Source organism: Pristiophorus japonicus, chromosome 13, assembly GCF_044704955.1.
Source record: "Pristiophorus japonicus isolate sPriJap1 chromosome 13, sPriJap1.hap1, whole genome shotgun sequence".
NCBI classification, from domain to species: domain Eukaryota; kingdom Metazoa; phylum Chordata; class Chondrichthyes; family Pristiophoridae; genus Pristiophorus; species Pristiophorus japonicus.
The window spans coordinates 109,783,863-109,806,998 of record NC_091989.1 but is presented as its reverse complement, the minus strand read 5'-3'; the positions used below and the strand labels follow the sequence as shown (position 1 = coordinate 109,806,998).

General features: G+C 47.1%; 1 protein-coding gene across 3 annotated transcripts in view; it reads left to right on the top strand.

Annotated features, from left to right (window-relative positions):
- The window catches only part of LOC139278757 (guanine nucleotide-binding protein G(o) subunit alpha), a 323,558-nt gene that overhangs the window by 206,844 nt on the left and 93,578 nt on the right, over positions 1-23,136 (top strand). For all 3 annotated transcript variants that reach the window (XM_070897862.1, XM_070897863.1, XM_070897861.1), the window contains exon 4: positions 16,318-16,478. In XM_070897862.1, coding sequence (XP_070753963.1) covers positions 16,318-16,478 — 161 coding nt within the window. The remainder of the gene's footprint in view (positions 1-16,317; positions 16,479-23,136) is intronic.

The following is a 23,136-nucleotide window of genomic DNA, read 5'->3' as shown; positions in this document are numbered from 1 at the left end:
GTAAAGCACCTTGGGACATTCTGTGGATGTGAAAGGTGCTATATAAATGCAAGTTTGTACTTACTGAATTTGCGATTGCCTTACATGATCAAACCGGTAGAACACTTTTTCTTCCTGTGTAGTAGCTAGCGGTGAACTTAAAAAAACGATAACATTCTCTAGTGTTTCTATTCCTTCATTAAAGCGAAATAACATTTGAATTATAAGTGGCAATATCTTGAGTCTCAGTCATCCATACATAAATTTATCACCATGGTGCAAATGGCAGTGCGGGCCTGGAGGCTTTTTTGATTGATATTTACACTGGTGACACAAATTCTGATGTAGGTCTAAAACAGTGATAGCAGTTTTACACTGGTGTATTAAAACCATCAATTTAACCTATTATTGACAGGGAAATTAACTTCAGTCACAGTATATGTCCCAGCTCGTTTTATCAGATACTGTATTGTTACAAGTCCTGCTCAGTCTAGGCCTTCCTTTACATCATTGAGGTGCGCCCTGGTTCTCTGGCGTGGTTATTACACCACTGGCAGCAGTTGTTGTATTCCTGGTTCAGGAACAGGAAGAAAGAGACCCTTCAGGCATATAGATGGGTGAACTGTAGCGATTCAAACTGAGTGTAATGTATCCAAGTTTGCTGATGAGACAAAGCTAGGTGTGACAGTAAGCTGTGAAGAGAACACAAAGCATCTGCAAAGGGATATAGAAAGACTAAGTGCGTGGACAGTAAGGTGGCAGATGGAGTATAATGTAAGGAAATGTGAGGTTATTCACTTTGGTCAGAAGAATGGAAAAACAGAATATTTTTTAAATGGTGAGAAACTTTTAAATGTTGGTGTTCAGAGAGATTTTGGTGTCCTTGTGTAAGATACACAGAAAGCGAGCATGCAGGTACAGCAAGCAATATGGAAGGCAAATGGCATTTTGGCCTTTATTGGAAGGAGGTTGGGATATAAAAGTAAGGCAGTCTTGCTACAACTGTACAGGGCCTTGGTGAGACCACACCTGGAGTACTGTGCACGGTTCTGGTCTCCTTATCTAAGGAAGGATATACTTGACTTGGAGGCGGTGCAACAAAGGTTTACTAGATTGATTCCTGGGATGAAAGGGTGTCCTATGAGGAGAAATTGTGTAAATGGACCTATACTCTCTGGAGTTTAGAAGAATGAGAGGTGATCTAATAGAAACACAAGATTCTGAAGGGGATTGACAGGGTAGATGCTGAGAGGTTGTTTCCCCGGGCTGGAGTGTCTAGAACTCGGGGACATAGTCTCAGGATAAGGGATCGGCCATTTCAGACCGAGATAAGGAAGAATTTCTTCACTGAGGGTTGTGAATCTTTGGAATTCTCTGCCCCAGAGAGCTCACCTGTCTCAGGAAACCATGAGCTCCCAGCTGAGGATGTCATTTACCCCTTTGACCTAGAGTCTGGAAAGGGGCATCGGGAACATCCAAAGAGTTGTGTCTATTACTAGAGCCAATATGTAACTGCACAAACCATGTGTACGTATTGGCAATCCCTGCAGTGAATCACATCGGCTACTGCCCGAGTATCTGACATCTGATATCTATCGCTTCGTCCAGCTTGCAGTTTTACATTAATATCTATTATGTGTTGCCTAACAAGGATCTTGGATTTTGGTGCATATAAAGAGATATCACTTTGCATGTCTTCCTTTCTGGACCAAGTGATTTCTTAGTGTTTTGCTGAATGTTATGAAGCCAACCTCATCTGTGCATTTGAGATCAATCAAGCTATGTGTTGCCGGAGATACAATATAGTCCATAATGACAAGTATCAAGGACTGTTCCTCCTAGACACTCGATACCAGCCTCTGGGGAGATGGGGGGGGTAAAGGGTAACACCCCAATGCCAGGTGGTATCCTGTGCCTTTGGAAGCCCGTGTTTTATATTACAACCTTCCTCTGAAGGCAGGGCGGTTCCGTGAACAAGGCCCCGTTACCATTGGAGCTAGTATGCAGCCGCCTGGCTCTGTATCCTAAGGCTTACACCACTTGATGCTACGCAGGTATTTTGGTCGCAGAATTACCTGTCGAAGCTTCAACTCGCAACGCCCTTTTTATTTTTGCTTTGGCAGAAATTCCGAGACAAAATCTGCAAACCTTTTAGGGCCATAAAACTGTAAACGAACTGCACGGGAGAGATAAACCTGGCAATATAACTGATGTTCCTCAGTGCAAACGTGCAGAGGATGCATAATTAAACTCGGTTAGGCTGTAGACCACATAAACATTTTTAACAACACGAACTCAGGCGGGTGAGCGCAGATTTTGTGATTTTGTCAGGCTTGCTGAATATTTGTATCTCTCAAACCCAAATTGTTCGGCCGTGTTTAAAAACGGCAAAAAAAAGCAGTCTCTGTTTTTAATGAAAAAACACACACACACACTCACATCATGTAAGGTTTCACAAACCTGGTCTATCATTTTGAAGTATTTCTGTTCCTTTCTGCTCAAAAACGTTGGAAATCGATAGTCTATTCTCATTGTGTACATTCAAACAGCGCAATCCGGTGTTGTCCGAAAATGCCAGTGTTAGAATCATAGATTGACACAGCACAGAATGAGGCCATTCGGCCCATCATGCCTGTGCCAGCTCTGAAAGAGCCAGCTATTTAATCCCTGCTCGTTCCCTATAGCCCTGGAATTTTCTTCCTTTTTTAAGTAGCGATCCAATTCTCTTTTGAAAGCTACTATTGAATCTGCGTTCAGGCAGTGTACACCAGAACAGAACAACTCGTTGAGTGGAAAAAAAGTTCTGCTCATTCCCCATTGGCTTTGTTGCCAATTATTTTAAATCTGTGTCCTCTGGTTACCAACCCTCCTGCCACTGGAAACAGTTCCAGGTGCATTTTCAAGCATGTTCCCTACAGGTATTAATCCTGCCTACTCACTACAAATGTCTCCTGTAAAGGTCCAGTGTATCGTTTGATCCGATTTTTTTTTTTTAAGTGGCCATGCATCATTTCTGTGCTTTTATTTGATGGGGTCGATTTTCCTATGGGATCTAGTTGAGCTAAACAGATCAGCAAATGATCAGGTATAGGCCACATTTCCAATCTTTGAGCATATCATTGGATTTTTCTGGTCGGGTTATATGCAGGAGCCAGAAGCACCTGCCAGTTTGGTTCATTGTATTAAAATTTAGACCGTTGCACAATTTTCCGGTCTTCACGTTGGTACAGCAATGACATCTGCCTTCCTGTATGAAATATGTTGGCCGTTTGCAGAAGTACTTTTAAAAAGCCATATTGTAAGATTTGGAGCAGCATTTTGAATTTATTTCTGAACCTTTTCTTTTAAACTTTCCTGTTTTCACTTATTTATTCAGGAGGCTCTCTGCTGGTTATGGTCAATCTTCTGGTGCTTTCACGATATTGGGACAGTGGGTTTCCCAATGGGAATGACCCACACTGATATTTCTGGGAAGAAGTGGAGTAATGGTGGGGGGAGAGGGGGGGGCGGAGGGAGTTGCCAGGCTGTGTCAGAGAGCTGGTATCCTCCCACTTAAATTTACAGGCAGAGCTCGAATACCTGCCAATGAACATGCTCCAGGTCAAGAGTGAGCCATGGGCAGAGCTGTGCCGACCTTGGCAAGGACACCAAGAGCCAGCATGCCCCACGAAGCTGGCATTCCAGTACCCTCATCCTCAGCCTCCTTCCGGACACACTGCAAAGCTGCCGTATGGGCAGTGAAACGTGAGGCAAACAGCAGAACCATGGCCCTCACTATCGCCTCATTCACCACCACCTCCACCTCCCCCGACATCACTCCAATGGTTGGAGTGCTGCACAGCACCGGCACTTGGCCAGGGACACGGTTTCCCACCTCCAGATTTATTGTGCTGGCTGCTGGGTTTTCCCAGGCATTTTTGTGGCTCATGGAGCCTTTGGAAAGGCTGAATTATACGTGAAGAATATTAGCAGCCACATCGTTACTTCAAACCGAACCACCAGCTCTCGGTGAAGCTGCTGATGTGCCATTTCCAGCCCTCTCTGACTGATGAGGCCCAAAGGCCAAGCCTATGATGGGCCAGGAGCTCACCTCGCAGGAACTCGAGCTCACTGACCATGAAATAAAATTGCTGCAGGACTGTGCTGGGACTTGAGTTAATACTGCATTTCATTTTGATCTTTTTTTCAACAAGAAAAAAATATATAAGCTTCAGCGTAACAATCTATTTAACAGAATCTGCTTAGAGATCAGCCAGAACGCTTGAAGCAACCAGGGCTTCAATCATGCGGGCCAGTATTCCCGGTGCTTGCGGCAGGATTATGCCCACTGGTGTCACCCCCCCCCCCCCCCAATCAGAGCCTGCAGGGTCGGGGAAGGCACCCGATCACCATGGGGCCGGTGCGTAGATGTCCACAGCACATGGGGCACATCTTGGGGCCCCTGCCTGACCAGATCTCTGGTCGATCCAGTCTTATGCTGGATGAGAGTGTCGCCCCACCCCCCCCCCCCCCCCGAGATCCTCTGTAAATTGTCAGGGGGTCCGTATTCTTTCCTGGACCTGGACCCTAACGTGCCCCCCACTCCTACCGTAATGGTAGGTAAATCACTTCCAGCCGTCATTTGAATGGCAGGCCTCGGACAGGCTGGGCCTGAGGGAATATCCCAGGCTGGAAGTCCACTGCCCTCTCCGTCACCAAGGTTCCACCCCAAACAAGACTCCATTGAAACTAACCACAAAGGCAGAGACCTGGCCTGTCTTAGTCCCAGCCTATTTCCTGGAGTCATGGTTGGAGGGGCATCTGTGTAATTTCAAGGCCAAAGGGCATAACTCCCATAGTGTGAAATCCAGCTCAATTTGACAAGGCCTTCATTAAATGGTGAAAGGACACCTTTCATAAGAACATAAGAATTAGGAGCAGGAGTAGGCCATTCGATTGATCTTCTACCTCATATCCACTTTCTTACACTTTCCCCATATCCCTTAATTCCCTCAATATCCACAAATCTATCGATCCCTGTCTTGAATATACTCAAAGACTCAGCCTCCACTAGAGAATTACAAAGATTCACCATTCTCTGAGTGAAGAAGTTTCTCCTCATCTCAGTCCTAAATAGCCGATCCCTTATTCTGAGACTGGTTCTGGACTCCTCCCTGCATCTACCTTAAGAATTTTGTATGTTTTAATGAGATCACCTCTCATTCTTCTAAACTCTAGAGAATATAGCTCTAGTCTACTCCAGCTCTCCTCATAGGACAATCCCCCATCCCAGGAATCAATCTGGTGAACCTTCGTTGCACTCCCTCACTGGCAAGCATATCCTTCCTTGGGTAAGGAGACCAAAACTGTACACAATACTCCAGGTGGGGTCTCACTAGGGCCCTATATAATTGCAATAAGACATCTTTACTCTTATACTTCTATACTAAAGCTTCATTGAGACTTCTCATCTGATCAATGATTACGTCTTTAGCTTCATTGACTTTAAGAGTATTTAGGACTCAATCACACGGACTCGATCATTCCCGAACATTTGCCACTTGCTCTCTTCACCCCCCAGTGCCCCTGCTGCTTCCCTGGTGTTTGACTGGCTCCTCCTACTGGTTCCTCAGTATTTGGCTTGTGTTCAAGCATTAACTGACTGTTGGCTGCCCCTTGCATATAATGTGAAAACACTGTAGTTTGCTTAACTGTATGAAGTGTGTGGTATGTGCTGTCTCTAAATGGGCCACTTTATTCTTCTCTTTGTGTGTGTGTGTGTGTGAGACTGGTTTGCGTATGTGTGTGTGTGTGTGTGTGGACTGGTTTGCGTATGTGTGTGTGTGTGTGTGTGTGTGTGTGTGGACTGGTTTGTGTGTGTGTATGTGTGTGTGGACTGGTTTGTGTGTGTGTATGTGTGTGTGGACTGGTTTGTGTGTGTGTGGACTGGTTTGTGTGTGTGTGGACTGGTTTGTGTGTGTGTGTGGACTGGTTTGCGTATGTGTGTGTGTGTGGACTGATTTGTGTGTGTGTGTGGACTGGTTTGTGTGTGTGTGTGTGTGTGGACTGGTTTGTGTGTGTGTGGACTGGTTTGTGTGTGTGTGGACTGGTTTGTGTGTGTGTGTGGACTGGTTTGCGTATGTGTGTGTGTGTGGACTGATTTGTGTGTGTGTGTGGACTGGTTTGTGTGTGTGTGTATGGACTGGTTTGTGTGTGTGTATGTAACTGTATGGGTGTGTCATCACGCCAACCCTCTTCTTGATCTTCCTCGCTGCAATGCTCCATCTCACGCTCAACAAGCTCCCTGCTGGAGTGGAACTAAACTATAGAACCAGTAGGGAACCTGTTCAATCTTTGTCGCCTCCGGACTAGATCCAAGACCGTCCCATCCTCTGTCATCGAACAGTATGCGGGCGACGCTTGCGTCTGCGCACATTCAGAGGTTGAACTTCAAGCCATTGTCAACATCTTCACCGAGGCATACGAAAGCATGCGCCTTAAACTAAATATCCGTGTGTGTGTGTGTGGACAGACCTGTGTGTGTGTGTGTGTGTGTGTGGACAGACCTGTGTGTGTGTGTGTGTGTGTGTGTGTGTGTTTGTGGACAGGGCAGTTTTTCAGTTGGAACTACTTTGTATGGAGGAAATATCAAAGAACAGTTTTGTGCTCAACAAAAAATTGATCAGAACTTTCTGCATTTGCTGCAGTATCTTGGTGATATTGAGCTGTCCTTGTGTCCCTCTGGGGCCAGCATTGAACCTGTACAAACCACAAGCAATTTTGACCTAAATTTTAATGAGAAATCTAATAACAGAAATCAATTCACAAAGTAAACAGGTACAGGTTCTCTGCCTAGCACAAAAACAGGCAGTAAATACCTTACAGGCTGATCGTCCTCTGCCCTGCTCCCAAACAGTGCCTAACCCTTAGCTCCCAGTCCGCTCCCGAGTAGCACTGAACACGGATTTCCTCTCTGTTCTGGTGTCTGCACCTGACTACGTCTGAATAGAGCACCCCACTGTAAACTAAACAAGGGAGCATGGGAGGGCTCTGCAGAGGGATTTCCTACTTTACCTGGCTCCACACCCAATAGCGTGGCCTACAGTCTGCACTGGCCTCATGGTGATGAGGCCCCAGAGATGTTGGTGCCCTCCATGCTAATTTCTCCTGGGCAGCACAGCCAGAAATGAATCAGCCTCTACATATCAGCCTCACTAAGACCAACTCTTTCAGTGCCATCTCTTACAGTGACAGTTGCCCTTATTGGGGTGTCAGCTGTGGCTCAGTGGGTAGCACACTCGCCTGAGTCAGAAGGTTGTGGGTTCAAGTCCCACTCCAGGAACTTGAGCACAAAAATCGAGGCCGCCACTCCAGAGCTGAGGGAGTGTTGCACTGTCAGAGGTGCGTTTTTCGGCTCTCTCAGGTGGATGTAAAAGATCCTATGGCACTATTTTGAAGAAGAGCAGGGGAGTTATCCCGGTGTCCTGGCCAATATTTATCCCTCAATCAATATAACAAAAATCAGATTATCTGGTCATTATCACATTGCTGTTTGTGGGAATTTGCTTGTGCGCAGATTGGCTGCTGCATTTCTCACATTACAGCAGTGACTACACTTCAAAAAGTACTTCATTGACTGTAAAGCGCTTTGAGACATCCGGTAGTGAAAGGCGCTATATAAATGCAAGTCTTCCTTTCTTATGACAATAATAAACCAACATTTATGATAAACCGTAGCAAGACATACCACCCCCCACCCCCCTCCCCGTTCCTCAACTAGATGAATTGTGCTGCAGTTCCGAGGAGTCTGGATGAGTTTGCATGATGCGGGATGAGCAGTTCTTCCAGTTGCATCAGGTGACGATGTCCCAGTTGCAGGTGGTACCTGCTCTTAAAGGTATCCATAGAAAGAAAGAAAGACTTGCATTTATATATGTATATAATATAGCACCTTTCACAACCTCAATGTCCTAAAATGTGTTGCAGCCAATGACGTACTTTTTGTAGTGTAGTCACTGTTGTAGTAATGTGCTACCAACTGTCCATCTCCTCGGACACTGGGACATTAGCCTGGAGCACCCCTCCTGGGGACACTGCGTTCTGCTCTTCAAAGGAGAGGATCTGCAAAATGCCACAGGTGTAAGATAGATGAGAGATGTGAGTTCCATTTAACCAGGTCCCCGAGGGGAGGCTGAGTGAGGGCAAGTGTTACACCAAGAGTGCACAGCCAGGGACTCAAATAATCATTACACACGGCACAGTAAAGCCAATACAATGAGTGCTCTAAAGAAAGACGTGGTTTCACCACCTCAGGACGTTCCAAAGTGCTTTACAGCTAATGTAATACTTTTGAAGTGAAGTCACTGTTGTAATGTAGGAAACGTGGCAGGCAGTTTGCGCACCGCAAGCTCCCACAAACAGCAATGAAATAATTGTCCACGTGACCTGAAATTTCTAGTGCTGTTGGTTGAGGGATAAATATTGGGCAGGACGCCAAGATAACGCCCTTACTCCTCTTCGAATAGTGCTGCGGGATCATTTACTTCCATATCAGAGGTCAGGCTTTAACGCCTCATCCAAAAGACGGCACCTTCAACAGTGCAGCACTCTCTACTGCACTGAAGTGTTAGCCTAGATTTTGTGCTCCAGTCTCCGGAGTTGGGCTTGAACCCACAATCTTCTGACTCAGAGGCGGAACGGACCCACTGAGCCAACGTTTCTCTCATCGAATGATGTAGGGCAGAAAGAGGCCATTTGGCCCATTGTGCCGCTCCTTGTGTTAATTTACATTTTTTGATGCGTGCTGTCAAATGTTCTGTTATCAGCTTGCCTGTCGTTCAATAAGTATGTAAGGAAACCCTTCTATTCATAGAATGACTTGGAAAATTACGATACAGACAAAGGCCATTTGGCCCATCGTATCCGTACCAGTCGATAAAGAGTTACCAGCCTAATCCCACCTCCAGCACTAGGCCCGTAGCCTTGTTATGGCTCTAAGTGCACATCTGTTCTATTCTTTCATAGTAATGTGTATCGCAATAGCTAAATGGTGTGGGGAAATGCATGTGTTACAGGGACTTCACCCTGTCTGTGTAGTTAGTGCGTTGGTTTTGTAGAAATTGTCTTCCTCACCGTGAATCTGTTTCATGAAACGACCACTGAAAGACTAGACTGCAGGTTAACTCAACTGTACCAATCCCTTGGCTGTCTTCAGTTTCCCACTTCAATCCATTACTGTTACTGGACCAACAGCGTTTCTGCCTTGTTTTTCTCATCCTATGCAACTTTTAGACTAAGCACTCCACCCAGCACATATCAGACAGAAGTGGGGTGCTTCAAATCTACCGTCATCACCCCCACCCTTGACCACTCCATCCTTTCAAACCACCGCCCCATCTCCAATCTCTCTTTCATTTCCAAATTCCTTGAATGTGTTATCTCCTCTTAAATCCGTGCCTATCTTTCCCACAACTCTACGTTTGAATCCCTCCAATCAGGCTACTGCCCCTGCCACAGCACTGAACTCGTCCCATCAGAGTCCCAAATTACATCCCATGTGACTGGGAGCATGGTAAACTATCCATCTTTGTCCATCTCGACGTGCCTGCAGCCTTTGACACAGTTCACCACTCGATCCTCCTCCAACGCCCCTCCACCATCGTCCAGCTGGGTGGGACTGCACTCGCCTGGTTCCATTCTTATCTATCTAATCGCAGCCAGAGAATCAGCTGCAATGGTGTCTCCTCCCGCTCCCACATCATTACCTCTGGGATCCCCCAAGGATCTATCCTTGGACCCTCCTATTTCTCATCTGCATGCTGCCCCTCAGCGACATCATCCACAAACACATCAGATTCCACATGTACACTGATGGCGCCCAGCTCTGCCTCACCATCACCTCTCTGAGGGTCTCTGATCTGTCACGCTGCTGGTCCAACATCCAGTACAGAAATTTCCTCCAATTAAATATTGGGAAGACCGAAGCCATTGTCTTCACCTGCTACCCTTGCCCTTCTGCGTGCTGGAGGTCGCAGGTATGAGAGGTGTTTTTTGAAGAATGCTCCCGATTGTGAGCTGTGTTGGAAAGTTTGTGTGAGCAGGAGGTTAGGTGAAGACAGGATTAGGCTTTGCTCTGCTGCATTGCACAGTCAGATAGGCTGCCAGCACGCATCGTCTCGACTCGCATGGAAAGAATGGCCAGGCGGACAGATCCCAAATGGCCCGTGAGCCACACGCCAGTGAGACGCGCCACCTTCAGGAGACGAGGAGTGAAAATTGGCAAAAAAATAAACTCAATCAGTGCGAGTTAGTTGTCAGCTTTTACCTGATGGGAGTGTTTCCCATTTGACACACTCTGGTTTAGGAAAGCCTCCTATTTTTCTGTCCCTCACTTCTAAAATAAGCGCAACCCCAGGCGCCCAAACCCGATTTACAATCTGCCTCGCCTTTTAAACCAGGAATCTGATCTCCAGCAGTCCCCTGATGTTGTCAATTCTGCTGAATTTAGGACCACCCGTGTCATCCTAATCAACATAAACCGCACAGGACAGCGTGGAAATACTGCAAACAGGCCTCACCTAAACTAAAGCTCAGGCCTGACACCGGCGAGTATAGTACTGGTCCGGAGCTTGGCTATAAGCTGCGGCTACTGCTCAGTTTCAGCCATTGTAGCAGCGTTTATCCCAAGTTTTCCCAGCTCATGCCAAAATGGAGGCCGTTCCCAGGGTTGCTCCTGTTTGCTCTGCCGTTAAAGCCTGAGCTCTGACTCCTCCTTGTGGTCACGATGAGCAGCTCCAAGCTGGTCCAAACCCGAGATCGGCAATCTCTTGGAACAGAATCGCTTCTGTTCTAACCTGCCTGAGTATTGACTGAGCCTCCCTCACCCGCCCGCCTGCAGAAAGATTCTAGAGTCTGGAGTTCAGCATGTTTTGAACCCTGGAGAGCTGTGGGCAGAAGAAGAGAGATGTATTGAATCACAGAGCCCTGTTTTCCATTGTATGGTTAGGATAGGTAGCACTGGGTACTGCAGTCAGTGGACTTTACTGCAGAAAGTAATACAGGTTGAACCTCCCTAACCCGAACCCTCGGGACCTGGCCTGTTCCGGATAAGGGATTTTTCCAGGCGATGGGTGGTCACGTTAAATTGGATGGTACAGGTACTGAGCAAGGGGATATTGGGGCTGAGAGTGCAGCGGAGAGATCGTGGGGCAGGCGATGGATCGTGGGGTCAGGCCAGTGATTGCGGGAGACGGCAGCGAGGAAGGACTTCAATCTGTTCATGTCGGAGTTCTGCGCATGCACCACCTGGTGGCCGGGAATGCTCCTGGATGAGGGAGTTCTATATAAGGGAGGTTCAACCCATATACTCGTGTGGAGAGATGAGAGAAGCAGGGATTGTTCTCCTTAGAGCAGAGAAAGTCAAGGGGAGATTTAATAGAAGTGATGAGAGGTTTTGATAGAGTAAATAAGGAGAAACTGTTTACACTGGCAGGGTGGTCAGTAACCAAAAGAACCAGGGGAGAGATGAGATGAGAAATCTTTTTACACAGTAAGTTGTTATGATCTGGAACACACTGCCTGAAAGGGTGGTGGAAGCAGATTCAATCGTAACTTTCAAAATTAAATTGGATACGGGCAACAATAGCCTCACAAATTTTAAATGAAGGTTTTAAAGGTCTTTATGAAAAAATATTTGGGAGACGCATTATTAATTTGTATTAACATATTACAAACATATGGGCTATATGATCTCCTGGTCTGGTTTCGATCTTGAGAGTCAGAGAGGGATTTCCAGCGTTTTGCTCCCTTATTGTTTTTTTCTGCTTTTTTGCCGCTGGGTTGGGTGGGAAGAGTCGGAAGTGTCGAGTCTTGTTGCTTCGGACATCATGAGTATGGGACGAGCTTGATGGGCCAGCTGGTCTTTCCATGCCCGTCATTTTTATATGTCCACAAGCAGCGGGGGTCATTTTTATGGTGGTGGTATAAATGGGCGATGTAATTATGTGCGTTGTTACAATTCACTACACCGCATCATACAAATGAATAACCTTTACTGATTTGCTTTCCGTGAAGGCAGAATCCTCTTCACATTCTTCGGTTGAAAGGGCTCCTGGCCCCAAGCTAACAACTGTTGAGAATTCCAGCATAAAATTAGTTTACCCGCAGTTACCCACATGGTTGACGAGTGACTGGTGGAAATAATAGAATCATAGGGTGGTGACAGCACAGAAGACGGCCCGTCGAGCCTGTGCCGACTCTCACTAGTCCCACTCCTCTGCCCTTTCCCCATGGCCCTGCAATTTTTTTTTCCTTCAGGTAGTTATCCAACTCCTTTCAGGCCGTGCATTCCAGATCCTAACCACTCGCTGCGTAAAAAGGTTTTTTCTTGCGTCGCCTTTGGTTCTTTTGCCAATCACCTTAAATCTGTGTCCTCTGGTTCTCGACCCCTCTGCCAATGGAACGGTTTCTCTCTATCTATTCTCCCCTCATGATTTTGAACACCTCTATCAAATCTCCTCTTAAACTTCTCTGCTCCAAGGAGAACAACCCCAGCTTCTCCAGTCTATCCACGTAACTGAAGTCCCTCATCCCTGGAACCATTCTCGTAAATCTTTGCTGCACCTTCTCTAAGGCCTTCACATCCTTCCTAAAGTGTGGTGCCCAGAATTGGACACAATACTCCAGTTGGGGATGAGCCAGTGTTTTATACAGGTTCATCATCATTTCCACACTTCTGTGCTCTATCTTCTTCTCTTCTTGGGCAGTCCCTTGGAGTCGAGGATGACTTGATATGTGTGTGAATTATTTTAACGTGTGGTGGCCGTTGCACACCAGCCACCACACAGGCTTAACAGAGGCAAGGGGATCCAAGACGACTGGAGACCAGGCTCTGTTGTATGGGTCTAGTTCATACACATGCGCATACTCCTACGGTCCTCCTTCCTCCATTCCACAGGAACTCTCTCCCTGGGATTCATAGGATGCAGCGTAGACCTCATGACTTCACAACCTTACTGCTTCTATTTATGAAGCCCAGGATCCCATAAGCATTTTAACCACTTTCTCAACCTGCCCCGCCATCTTCAACAATTTATGCACATATATCCCCGAGTCTCTCTGTTCATGCACCCCCTTTAGAATTGTACCATTTAGTTTATTTGTCCTCTCCTCATTCTTTCTACCAAAATGCATCACTTCACACTTTTCTGCGTTAAATTTCATCTGCCACGTCTCCGCCCATTCCACCAGCCTGTATGTGTCTTCCTGAAGTCTATCCCTCTCTTCCTCACTGTTCACTACAGTTCTGAGTTTTGTGTCATCTGCACATTTTGAAATTGTGCCCTGTACACCTAAGTCTAAGTCATTAATATATATCAAGAAAAGCAGTGGTCCTAAAACCGACCCCTGGGGAACACCATTGTGAATCTTCCTCCAGTCCGAAAAACAACCGTTCAATACTCTCTGTTTCCTGTTACTTAGACAATTTCGTATCCATGCTGCCACTGTCCCTTTTATTCCATGGGCTTTAATTTTGCTGGCAAGCCCATTATGTGGCACTGTGTCGAACGCCTTTGGAAATCCATGTACACCATGTCAACAGAATTGCCCTCATCAACGCACTCTGTTACCTCATCAAAAAACTCAATCAAGTTGGTCAAACATGATTTGCCTTTAACAAATCTGTGCTGGCTTTCCTTAATTAATCCACACATGTCCAAGTGACAATTTTTTCCCTGATTACTGTTTCTAAAAGCTTCCACACAGCCTGTGGTTGCTGGGTTTATTTTTACACCCTCTCTTGAAAAATTTGCTATTCTCCAGTCTGACTGGGATTACGTTGCACCATCGTATCTTCTCCTCCTTTAATTCCTTCCTCTCATGACTCCTCTTGGGTTGTAGCTCCACAGGTGCCAGCAGTGCTTGACCACCTCGCCCACGTGGCCACTTTCTACACAAGAGCCTGCACACTGAGTGTCCGCAGGCCTTTCAAGCCAGACGGTGGAACTCAGTCCTGTCCTTGTCAATGTCCAAGTGCGTCACATGCTTCACCGGACAGGACCAATAATTGGTCTTTTTTTCTGCCGATTCCTAGCCCAGGGACATTGACGTCAATCTCTACCCTATCTCAGCTAACCCAGACCAGATATCAAGCCTGTGTGTACTGCTCAGTACCACACGAGGTAGTGTGCTAACTCAGTGAGCCAGCAAGATACCAATGGGATCATCTTTAGCACCAGGTGTTTCTCCACCTGAGTCTATTACTTACACTGCCTCCCTCCCTGCAGGGCTTGGAGGTTGCTCCTGAATTACCTATGGGATTTATTAATGACTATCTTTTATATTTAGGGCCCCTAGTTTTGGACGCCCCCTATAAGTGGAAACATCTTATCTATGTCTACCCTATTGAACCCCTTCAGAATTTTAAAGAACTCTGTCAGGTCACCTCTCAGTCTTTTGTTTTGTAGAGAAAAGAGCCCCAACCTGTAAAGCCTTTCCTAATAGTTATAACCTCTTTGTTCTCGTATCATCTTTGTAAATCAGTATCCTTTTTGTAATATGAAGAGCAGAACTGAGCACAGCATGCCAAGTATGGTCCAACCAAGGTTCTGTTAAAGTTAACCGCGGCCCTTCCAACACTTGATCAGCTGCGTCAAAGATGTATTTTATTTTCTTCTGATTAAAGTTTAGGAAATAATTTTTTTGCCAAGTGAAAAGTTCCTTTTAGGTGAGATTTTTTTTTTTAATCCTCAGTGAGGGATAAGTTTTGAAATACTTCCCGAGCAACTCTGATTTATGGTTTGTTGGAACGAATGACCTTTTCCTGTTCCTCAAAATCTTCTATTCTTAACGAATATAAGACTAAGAGGAGATTGAGGGCTGTAAAATGATGAAGGGGTTTGATAGGGTGGATGTGGAGAAACTGCTTCCATTTGTGGGCGAGTCCGAACAAGGGGACATAAATCTAGGAGGAGATTCTTTACAGAGAGGGTGATAAGAATGTGGATGGAATGTTAGAGGCAGGTAGCATCAACACATTTAAGGGGAGGCTTGATGCAGAGATGAGGGAGAAGGGAAGGGAGGGAAATGGAGGCATGGTGGGGAAAGCTAATTAGAGTGGGAGGAGGCTTGTGTGAAATGTAAACACCAGCATAGACCAGTTGGGTCAAATGGCGGGTTTTTACGCTGAAGATTCGATGTAATTCTATGTCGGACAGATAGGTACAACAAGAATGTAGAAAAACACCAAGATCTGAATCGGGGTATTGAGGTAATGATGGGGTTTGTAACCTCACTCGCCCACAACTAGCTGGTGACTGAAAATCCATAGCCTAGTTTTGTACAGTATGACATCTGCTACATCTATCTCGCTGACACAGTCTTGGTGGGTCACTGACAAACCATGTACGGTTTCTAATCCTACAAAGTTGTTCCACTAATGAACTTGAAAACCAAATGAACAAAGGTTCACGGCAAAGATCACAGCCAGAGTTGTCAGCTGTGGCTCAGTGGGTAGCACATTAAAAAAATCTAAGCTGACATTCCAGAGCAGAACTGAGGGAGTGTTGCACTGTCAGAGGTGCCGTCTTTCAGATGAGACGTTAACCGAGGCCCAGTCTGCGCTCTCAGGTGAACGTAAACAATCCCATAGCACTATTTCGAAGAAGAGCAGGGAAGTTATCCCCAGTGTCCTGGCCAATATTATTCCCTCAATCAACTTAACATAAAAACAGATTATCTGGTCATTGTTACATTGCTGTTTGTGAGAGTTTGCTGTGCGCAAGTTGGCTGCCACGTTTCCTGCATTATAACAAAGACTACACTCCAAAAATATGTAATTGGCTGTAAAGCACTTTGAGACGTCCAGTGGTCATGAAAGGCACTATATAAATGCAAGTATTTCTTTTCTTTTCTGTGGTAATTATACAGACCAGCAGGTCCCAGGGTTGCTCCCTGGGTTAGCTGTCCTCTGCTGGAGCCCTTGAGGTCACTGTGCCAGGGACTGAAAATCAGTCAGGATTCCCACTTTTGACCGTTATCCAGTGACACTCCCACTATCCGAGTTGGAAACTGAATGTGTGTGTTCGCCCACCAATTCTCACTGTGCAGGATCACTTTAGAAGGGTACTGGAGGGCTGCCATCACTCGTGGAACCATGGCCTTGCAACAGTCCATACCTTCTTTATTGGCATGTTGCTGCCCCTTGCTTTGATGTGATTGGCTCATTGCTGCCCCTTGCCATGACGTGATTGGCTCATTGCTGTCCCTTGCCATGACGTGATTGGCTCATTGCTGCCCCTTGCCATGATGTGATTGGTTTGTTGCTGTCTCTTGTAGTGACACGTTTTCTAATTCCCGCAGGCTGATGCTAAAATGGTGTGTGACGTAGTGAGTCGGATGGAGGATACAGAGCCATTCTCCCCGGAGCTGCTGGGCGCCATGATGCGACTTTGGACAGATTCCGGGATGGTGGAATGCTTCAGCCGTTCCCGTGAATACCAGCTTAACGACTCTGCACAATAGTGAGTACACAACTGAATGGATTGTACATGGAGGGTTCATCTTTGAGCAGGGGGTTGCAAGGAATACTTTGCCGAGTGGTATCCAACCCAGAGATTGAAGATATTTTAGTGGCCACACTGGTGCAGGAACTACTTCTTCAGGTCATAACTCGGGGACCATGTAAAAGTCTGAGAGCATTAAGAGAACAACTGACACATGGCCCAGATGGACTGCACACTAGAGTATTTGGGGGAAAGTGGCTAATAAAATCTGCAGGTATTTTAAAGATTCAATGGAAACAGGAATAGTGCCGGAGGATTAGAGAATGATACATGTAAAGTCGGTTTGTAGAAAAGGAATCTAGGATCCACAATCCAGTGGATCTAATAATGTAATGGGTCAAACAGAATAATGGAGAAACATGAACATAGGGGTCAGCATGGAATTATGGGATGGCAGTCAAGTGTGACCAGTTGAACTTTGAGGTGATAATTTGCCTAGTGGATTGGGGAGTCAGCAGACGTTACTGCCTTGGATTCCGCTGCTCTCCCACCTGGCAGTAGGCTGGCGGAGTCCCGACATTGGGTATCCGACATTTCCGAGAGTTTCCGCATTGACTTTTAAAGGGGCGGAACTTCCACCCACCCCTTTACCAGGCAGAGGATGAGCTGGGGGCAGGACCAAGGGCAGGGACTTGACATAGTCGTGACCCCAGTGTGAGCCATACTGGCCCACAGGGGTGCGTGAAGGCCCCACTGGTAGGGTGTAAGGATGGCAAGGGGGTCTGGACCCTGGAGAATTGTAAATGGTTAAAAATAAAGGTCCTTAGTTGGTCGCCTTGCTCAGACCAATGTAAGGCCCCGTTGCGGGGAAGGGAGCATGAAACAGATTTTCTGGCGGCATTGGGTGGGCACTTGCGCCCATCTGCCTGGTTGAAGTGGGGGCGTCCCCCCCACCCCCGATGGTAGGCTCCGTGTTGGCGGGAACCATGGGACGCAGCAGTCACGGTGTAACAGTCGGGATCTCGGCCCGCAGAACTTCAGGGCCTTATATTTAGTGTTTAGCAAAGCCTTTATCTCACATGAGATTGATCCACAAGGTCGGACAGCATGTACTGAGGGGTGGGGAAGCTTCTGTTGTGGATCAGAAATTGGTTCAATCAGAGGAAGCAAAGGTAGGTTTTACGTGGAGCTGAATCAGAATGGAAGATGCAGAGGAATCTGTGCTTGGGGCCATTTTTGTTTGCGCAGTACAGGTTGAACCTCCCTTATCCTGAACCCTCGGGACCTGGCCTGTTCTGGATAAGGGATTTGTCCGGACGAGGGGTGGTCACATTAAATTGGATGGTACAGGTACTGAGCAAGATATCTGGGCTGGCTTGGGGCTGAGAATGTGGCAGAGATCATGACGGGGGGGGGGTGGGGGGGGGGGCGGAGAGGGAGCAGTGGATCACGGGGTCAGGCCAGTGATCGTGGGGAGTCGGCAGCGAGGAAGAACTTCAATTTGTTCATGTCGGGGTTCTGCGCATGTGCCACCTGGTGGCCGGGAATGGTTCTGGATGAGGGAGTTCTGGATAATGGAAGTTCAACCTGTACATAAATTATTTTAAAGTCATCTAAGTTTGGTGATAGAAAATAGGGAGATTCAAATAGCTGGAACATGCAGACCAAATGCAGGGTATTCTGGACAGAGTAAGACAGGAGGCTGAGAGAGTGAAAGAGGTACAGATAAACTAAACCCCAATAACCCAGTACAATGGCAAACTCTGAAACCAGAAGAGGGAATAAACGATTTAGATTTAACTACTTTGCAAAGGGTGGTGAATGCGTGAGACCGATTGCCCAAGGAGTGTGAGCAGCTGGCGAAGGGAGCTGGACAGCATCTGGTGAAGGCAGTGATTGAAGGGTGGAAAAAATACAGTAGGGCATTTTTAGAACTTTGAAACTGTCCGTATGAAGCACATGGACCTTTCTGGCCTTGTACCTTCCCCAGTTCCTAGCACCACTTGGTATCGAGGTGTTGCAGAGCTGGCAAATTCCAAAACTGACCCTATCAGATTGTGAAGCATTGTGACTACCCTCACAGTGTTGTTAACAATTCACTTGCTGTGAATGGTGAAATTCATGGTCTGTTTGTATTTGCTGTAGGAGACACAAACCTATGACACACACAGCTCCATATTGAAATACATGGTTTGCCAACTCAATGAGGTATATCTTGACTTTGTGCAACAAAGAGAGAGAATCCGGTGATAGTGAGTCAACAGCCCATTTAACATCTGTTCCCAACAGAAATAGAGACGGGGAGAGGTGTATAATGGGCTGCCAACTCTATCACCCGTTCTACACTATCGCGCAAAGTCGAGATGTATCAGTTGAGATTTGGCGCGTCTCCCTCTTGCAGTTTCCAGGTTTTAACACTAGGGGTTAGATTTTCCATTATTATCGCTATCGCCCAGAAATGGGCGACATTTCCGGCTTTAGTGGTGGTTTTATTTTTCAGGATCGCTGGAATCTGCCATTTTAAAAAACACTAGTTTTGTCTTTTTAATTTGGGCGATAGCCTTAGCGATGTGAAATGGGCGATAGCGATATATTCAGTCGTGCAAGGCCGGTGTCCATAGCAACAGCCGTTCTGCGCATGCAAGGTTTTTTTTCAGGCAATGAACTTTTCCCGCGATTCAGGAGGTCAGGGGTCATCAGGGAAGGAGAGAGAGAAGGAAGGTTGTGTTGAAGCAATGGAGATGGAACACGAGGAGTTGGGAGAGAGTGATGTTGCGGAGGTTGCAGGGAGAAGGAGGGAGAAAGCCTTTTCTGATGAAGCCAACAAAGTTCTGGTCCACGAGATGGAGACTCGGTGGGGCCAATTAACCCAGGGTGGTAAACCTCCCCCACCCGGATATACTGCGAATATGGGCGGACATCACCAAAGTGGTAACTTCAGCAGCCCACGACGTGAGAGAGGCAAACTAGTGCTGTAAGCGCTGGAACAGTCTGATGACATCTGCAATAGTAAGTATTAAATTATTACATTTATAATTGTAATGATGCACTGACTCATTAATTAGAATGTAAATCTGCTGGATTGTAATTAAGCTGGGTAATCTTGGGTAGCATCTCTGTTAACATTTGGATTGGGGTCAAAACCTGCGCCCCCAGGACTCTGACCCTGGGAGGGCAGGGCCCAGGACTCTGACCCTGGGAGGGCAGGGCCCAGGACTCTGACCCTGGGAGGGCAGGGCCCAGGACTCTGACCCTGGGAGGGCAGGGCCCAGGACTCTGACCCTGGGAGGGCAGGGCCCAGGAACCATTCCGTGCAAATGTGCATTTGTAATCTGGCTGAGATGCCTTAAACTGAATCGACTATTATTATTTAAACGCTTTAATCGAAAATTGGGGCCAAAGGAATGACTGGAAACAGACAGACCGCAAACACTCGGCATTTCTACCACTTTAGCTTAGAAGGAAAATTATTAAATTATATCGCTGCTTGTGTGCTGTGAGCAACTCTTTAACTTGGGCACCGTTTCCTTTTTGGTTACGTTAGTGGATGGAGGCACGACTGAGCGCTGAGGGGGCCGCTCAGCTTTGCCCAGACTGTGTGAGTCTCTCCGGCTGCTGTCAGTCACACAGTGACCCAGCCTGGGCTGGGGGAGAACTGCCCTGGCTCACTGTCTGCCCGGGGACACTTGGGACATTAGCTCCGGCCACACAGAGGTCTCCAAGCACAGCCCTCTCCCCTCATGGTCCGTTCATTGACGAGCTCACCAGCGGTCCTGATTTCCCCCCCTACCTCCATCGATTGCAATAACCCAGCTCTCTCCCCTCAGGTGTCGAATGGCACGGCCCATGGATGGGGCCTTTCCTGGGGATTGTACACGAGAGGGTTGGTGTCACGCATTAGTTCCTAACCATGATCTTATTAAATTTGTTCTCTGAACCTAGATGTTATAATCATGCATCAAATGCATACAAACCGTATTAGCATATAACGTTAACGATGAATAGCATGAGCAAATGACTAATTGTGGATTACAATATCTGTTGTGTTTCCGTAATAGTACCTAGGCAATTAGCTTATGCCATGCTCTTGTCACGTTTGCAGAAGAAGATATCTAAGAATCGGACGGAGCGCAGGCGGAATGAAGGAGGGCCTGCAGATATTTTTCAGTTAACCGACCTGGAGGAGTGTGCCTCAGCCCTTATAGAAGCGCATAATCATTCTGTCACCCGTGGTGGTACAGATCCCGTTGTTGCGCCATGTGAGTAATGTGTAAACCAGTGGTAATTTAAAGTAATTTAATGCCATTTGATTATAATATATGAATGATGTAATGTTACGCATGCAGCTTCTGTACTCTTCTGTACTCTCATGTTAATTATAGGTAATGTTTCTTGTTCACATTTATTGCAGTCGTGTTGCTCCTTGTACATATGCCTGCGCAGCGCAATCATTCTCATGTCTCCCCTTCTCTTCTACTAACCTCACTTATGTTTTTCAGCTCCCCAGGCACAATGGGAGGCCCCTGGAGCATCACCCCAACTGCTGCAGGTCGTGCTGACCATGGGGGAAGAAGATACAACCGAAGAGGATGGTGAGCCGGTCGAGGAATCTGCAGTACCTGCGGCCACGTCATCCTCAACGGATGAAGTAGCGGGGCCGAGCGCTTGCAGCAGGGCACTCCAAGTCGTCCAGTGCCCACGCCGATCCTGCGGAGGTTGGGTTGGTGAGGTAGGCACAAGCAGCGACAGGCAGATGTGAACCAGGACATGGTGTCTCTGTCGAGGGTGAGTGTCGACATTGGTCGAGAGCTCCTCCAAGTGCTTGGTGGGTTGACCGGCAACACTGCCACACTATCTGCTACAATCTCGGAGGACTTGGGGCAGCTGGTTGCGGCAATGCGGTGAACAGCCGACTCCGTCGATGCCATGCGGCAGGCGATGGTTTTGGAATACGGCACTGCACCCCAAGGTGTCGTACCACCAACAACATCGATAGATGCGAGTCAGGACGAAGGAGTTGCTTCTGACTCAGAAGACATGTCTTTTCCTCAGCTCCCTGAATTGAATCTGCCGATGTCACCACCCCCAACAGCAGCAGCCCTCGAGGTGCTCGACTGCAAGACGACTTGGCCCCGTTACTCTGGGTGTAAGTGGGAAAGGGAGGGTTATGATGAGGAGGGGTAAGGGTAAAGGAGGGAAACGTAGGCGCAGGTAGAGAGGGTGGGGGCTAATCTATTTAAATGAAAATTGTTGCCTGTTATTATTGTTAAAAATGTATCGAATGTTGGGGATGGTGGGAGGGTGTTTTTATAGTGTTATCGTTATTTAAAATTTATTGTTGGGTGAAAAATGTTGTTGACTGTTAGGGGTGGGGGGAGAGATGGGTGTTATAGTTAGTTTATAACTTTTTTTTACATCAATTGTTAAATTATTAAAAATTTTTAGTGAACTTTACACTTGTTGTGCAGTGTCTTCTAATAATGTCAGGTTAAACATCAATCAATACAAGGATTGCAAACAATGACCAGGCCAGGCAAAGGGGAAACATAACGCAACTGCAACAGTCACCAATGCAGTGGGGGGGTGGGTGGGGGGGGGGGGGGGGGGGAGAGAGGGAGAGTGGGGGCATGGGTTCATCGCCAGGCTGATGGTCCTCCCTCATGTCCTCGTCCACCTCTTCCTCTTCCGCCTCCCCCTCTCTCCTGAGGTGGACCGACAGTCCCATCTGGCAATTGTTGTCCTCTCCTGATAGCAAGGTTATGCAACATGCAGCACACCACAATGACTTCAGCGACCTACTGAGGGTGGTATTGTAGGTTGCCTCCTGAGTGGCCCAGGCATCTGAAGCGCTGCTTCAGAACTTCAATTGTCTTTCTGACAATATTGTGTGTGGCTATCTGGCTTTTGTTGTAGCACTTCTCGGCTTCTGTCTGGGGCTTATGCAGAGGAGGTCATGAGCCAGCTGGCAAGGCCATATCCTTTATCCCCCAGCATCCAACCGTGACCTTGTGACTGACTCTTAAACAGGTCAAAGACAGTGCTCTCCCGCAAGATGTGTGCATCATGGATGCTCCCTGGAAAATTTGGATTTACTGCCATGATTATTTACGTGTGGTCGACAATGAGCTGCACATTCAGGGAGTGGAATCCCTTTCGGTTCCAAAACACCTCTGCATCCTGTAAAGGCGCAGTCGATTACTTTCTGTGCCTTGGGGAAGCTTGCTATTCTCGAGAACCCCAAAGCCCTCTCATTCTGTGCCTCGCTGGTCATAGGAAAGTTTATAAAATCCATCCTGCATGCGTAAAGGGCTTCAATTACCTGTCGAATGCAGCAATGTGTGGCGTGCTGAGAGATGCTGCAAATGTCACCAGCTGAGACCTGAAAGCAGTCTGATGTATAGAAGGAAAGTGCGGCGGTAACCTTTACCTCAACGGGCAGAGCGGTCCTGATGGTGCTGGTCGGCTGCAGATCTCCCTTAATTAACTGGCATATCTCACTGATGACCTCCTTTCAGAAGCGCAGCTTTCTAATGCACATGTTATCGGACAAGTCCAGGTATGATCACTTATCCCTGTAAATGCGTTGGGTGTAAGCTCTCCTCCTCCTCAGCAGTCTGCCACCTCTTTGATTGGGAATGCTCTTCAGTGAATCTTCTCCCATCTCTATTCTGCAGCA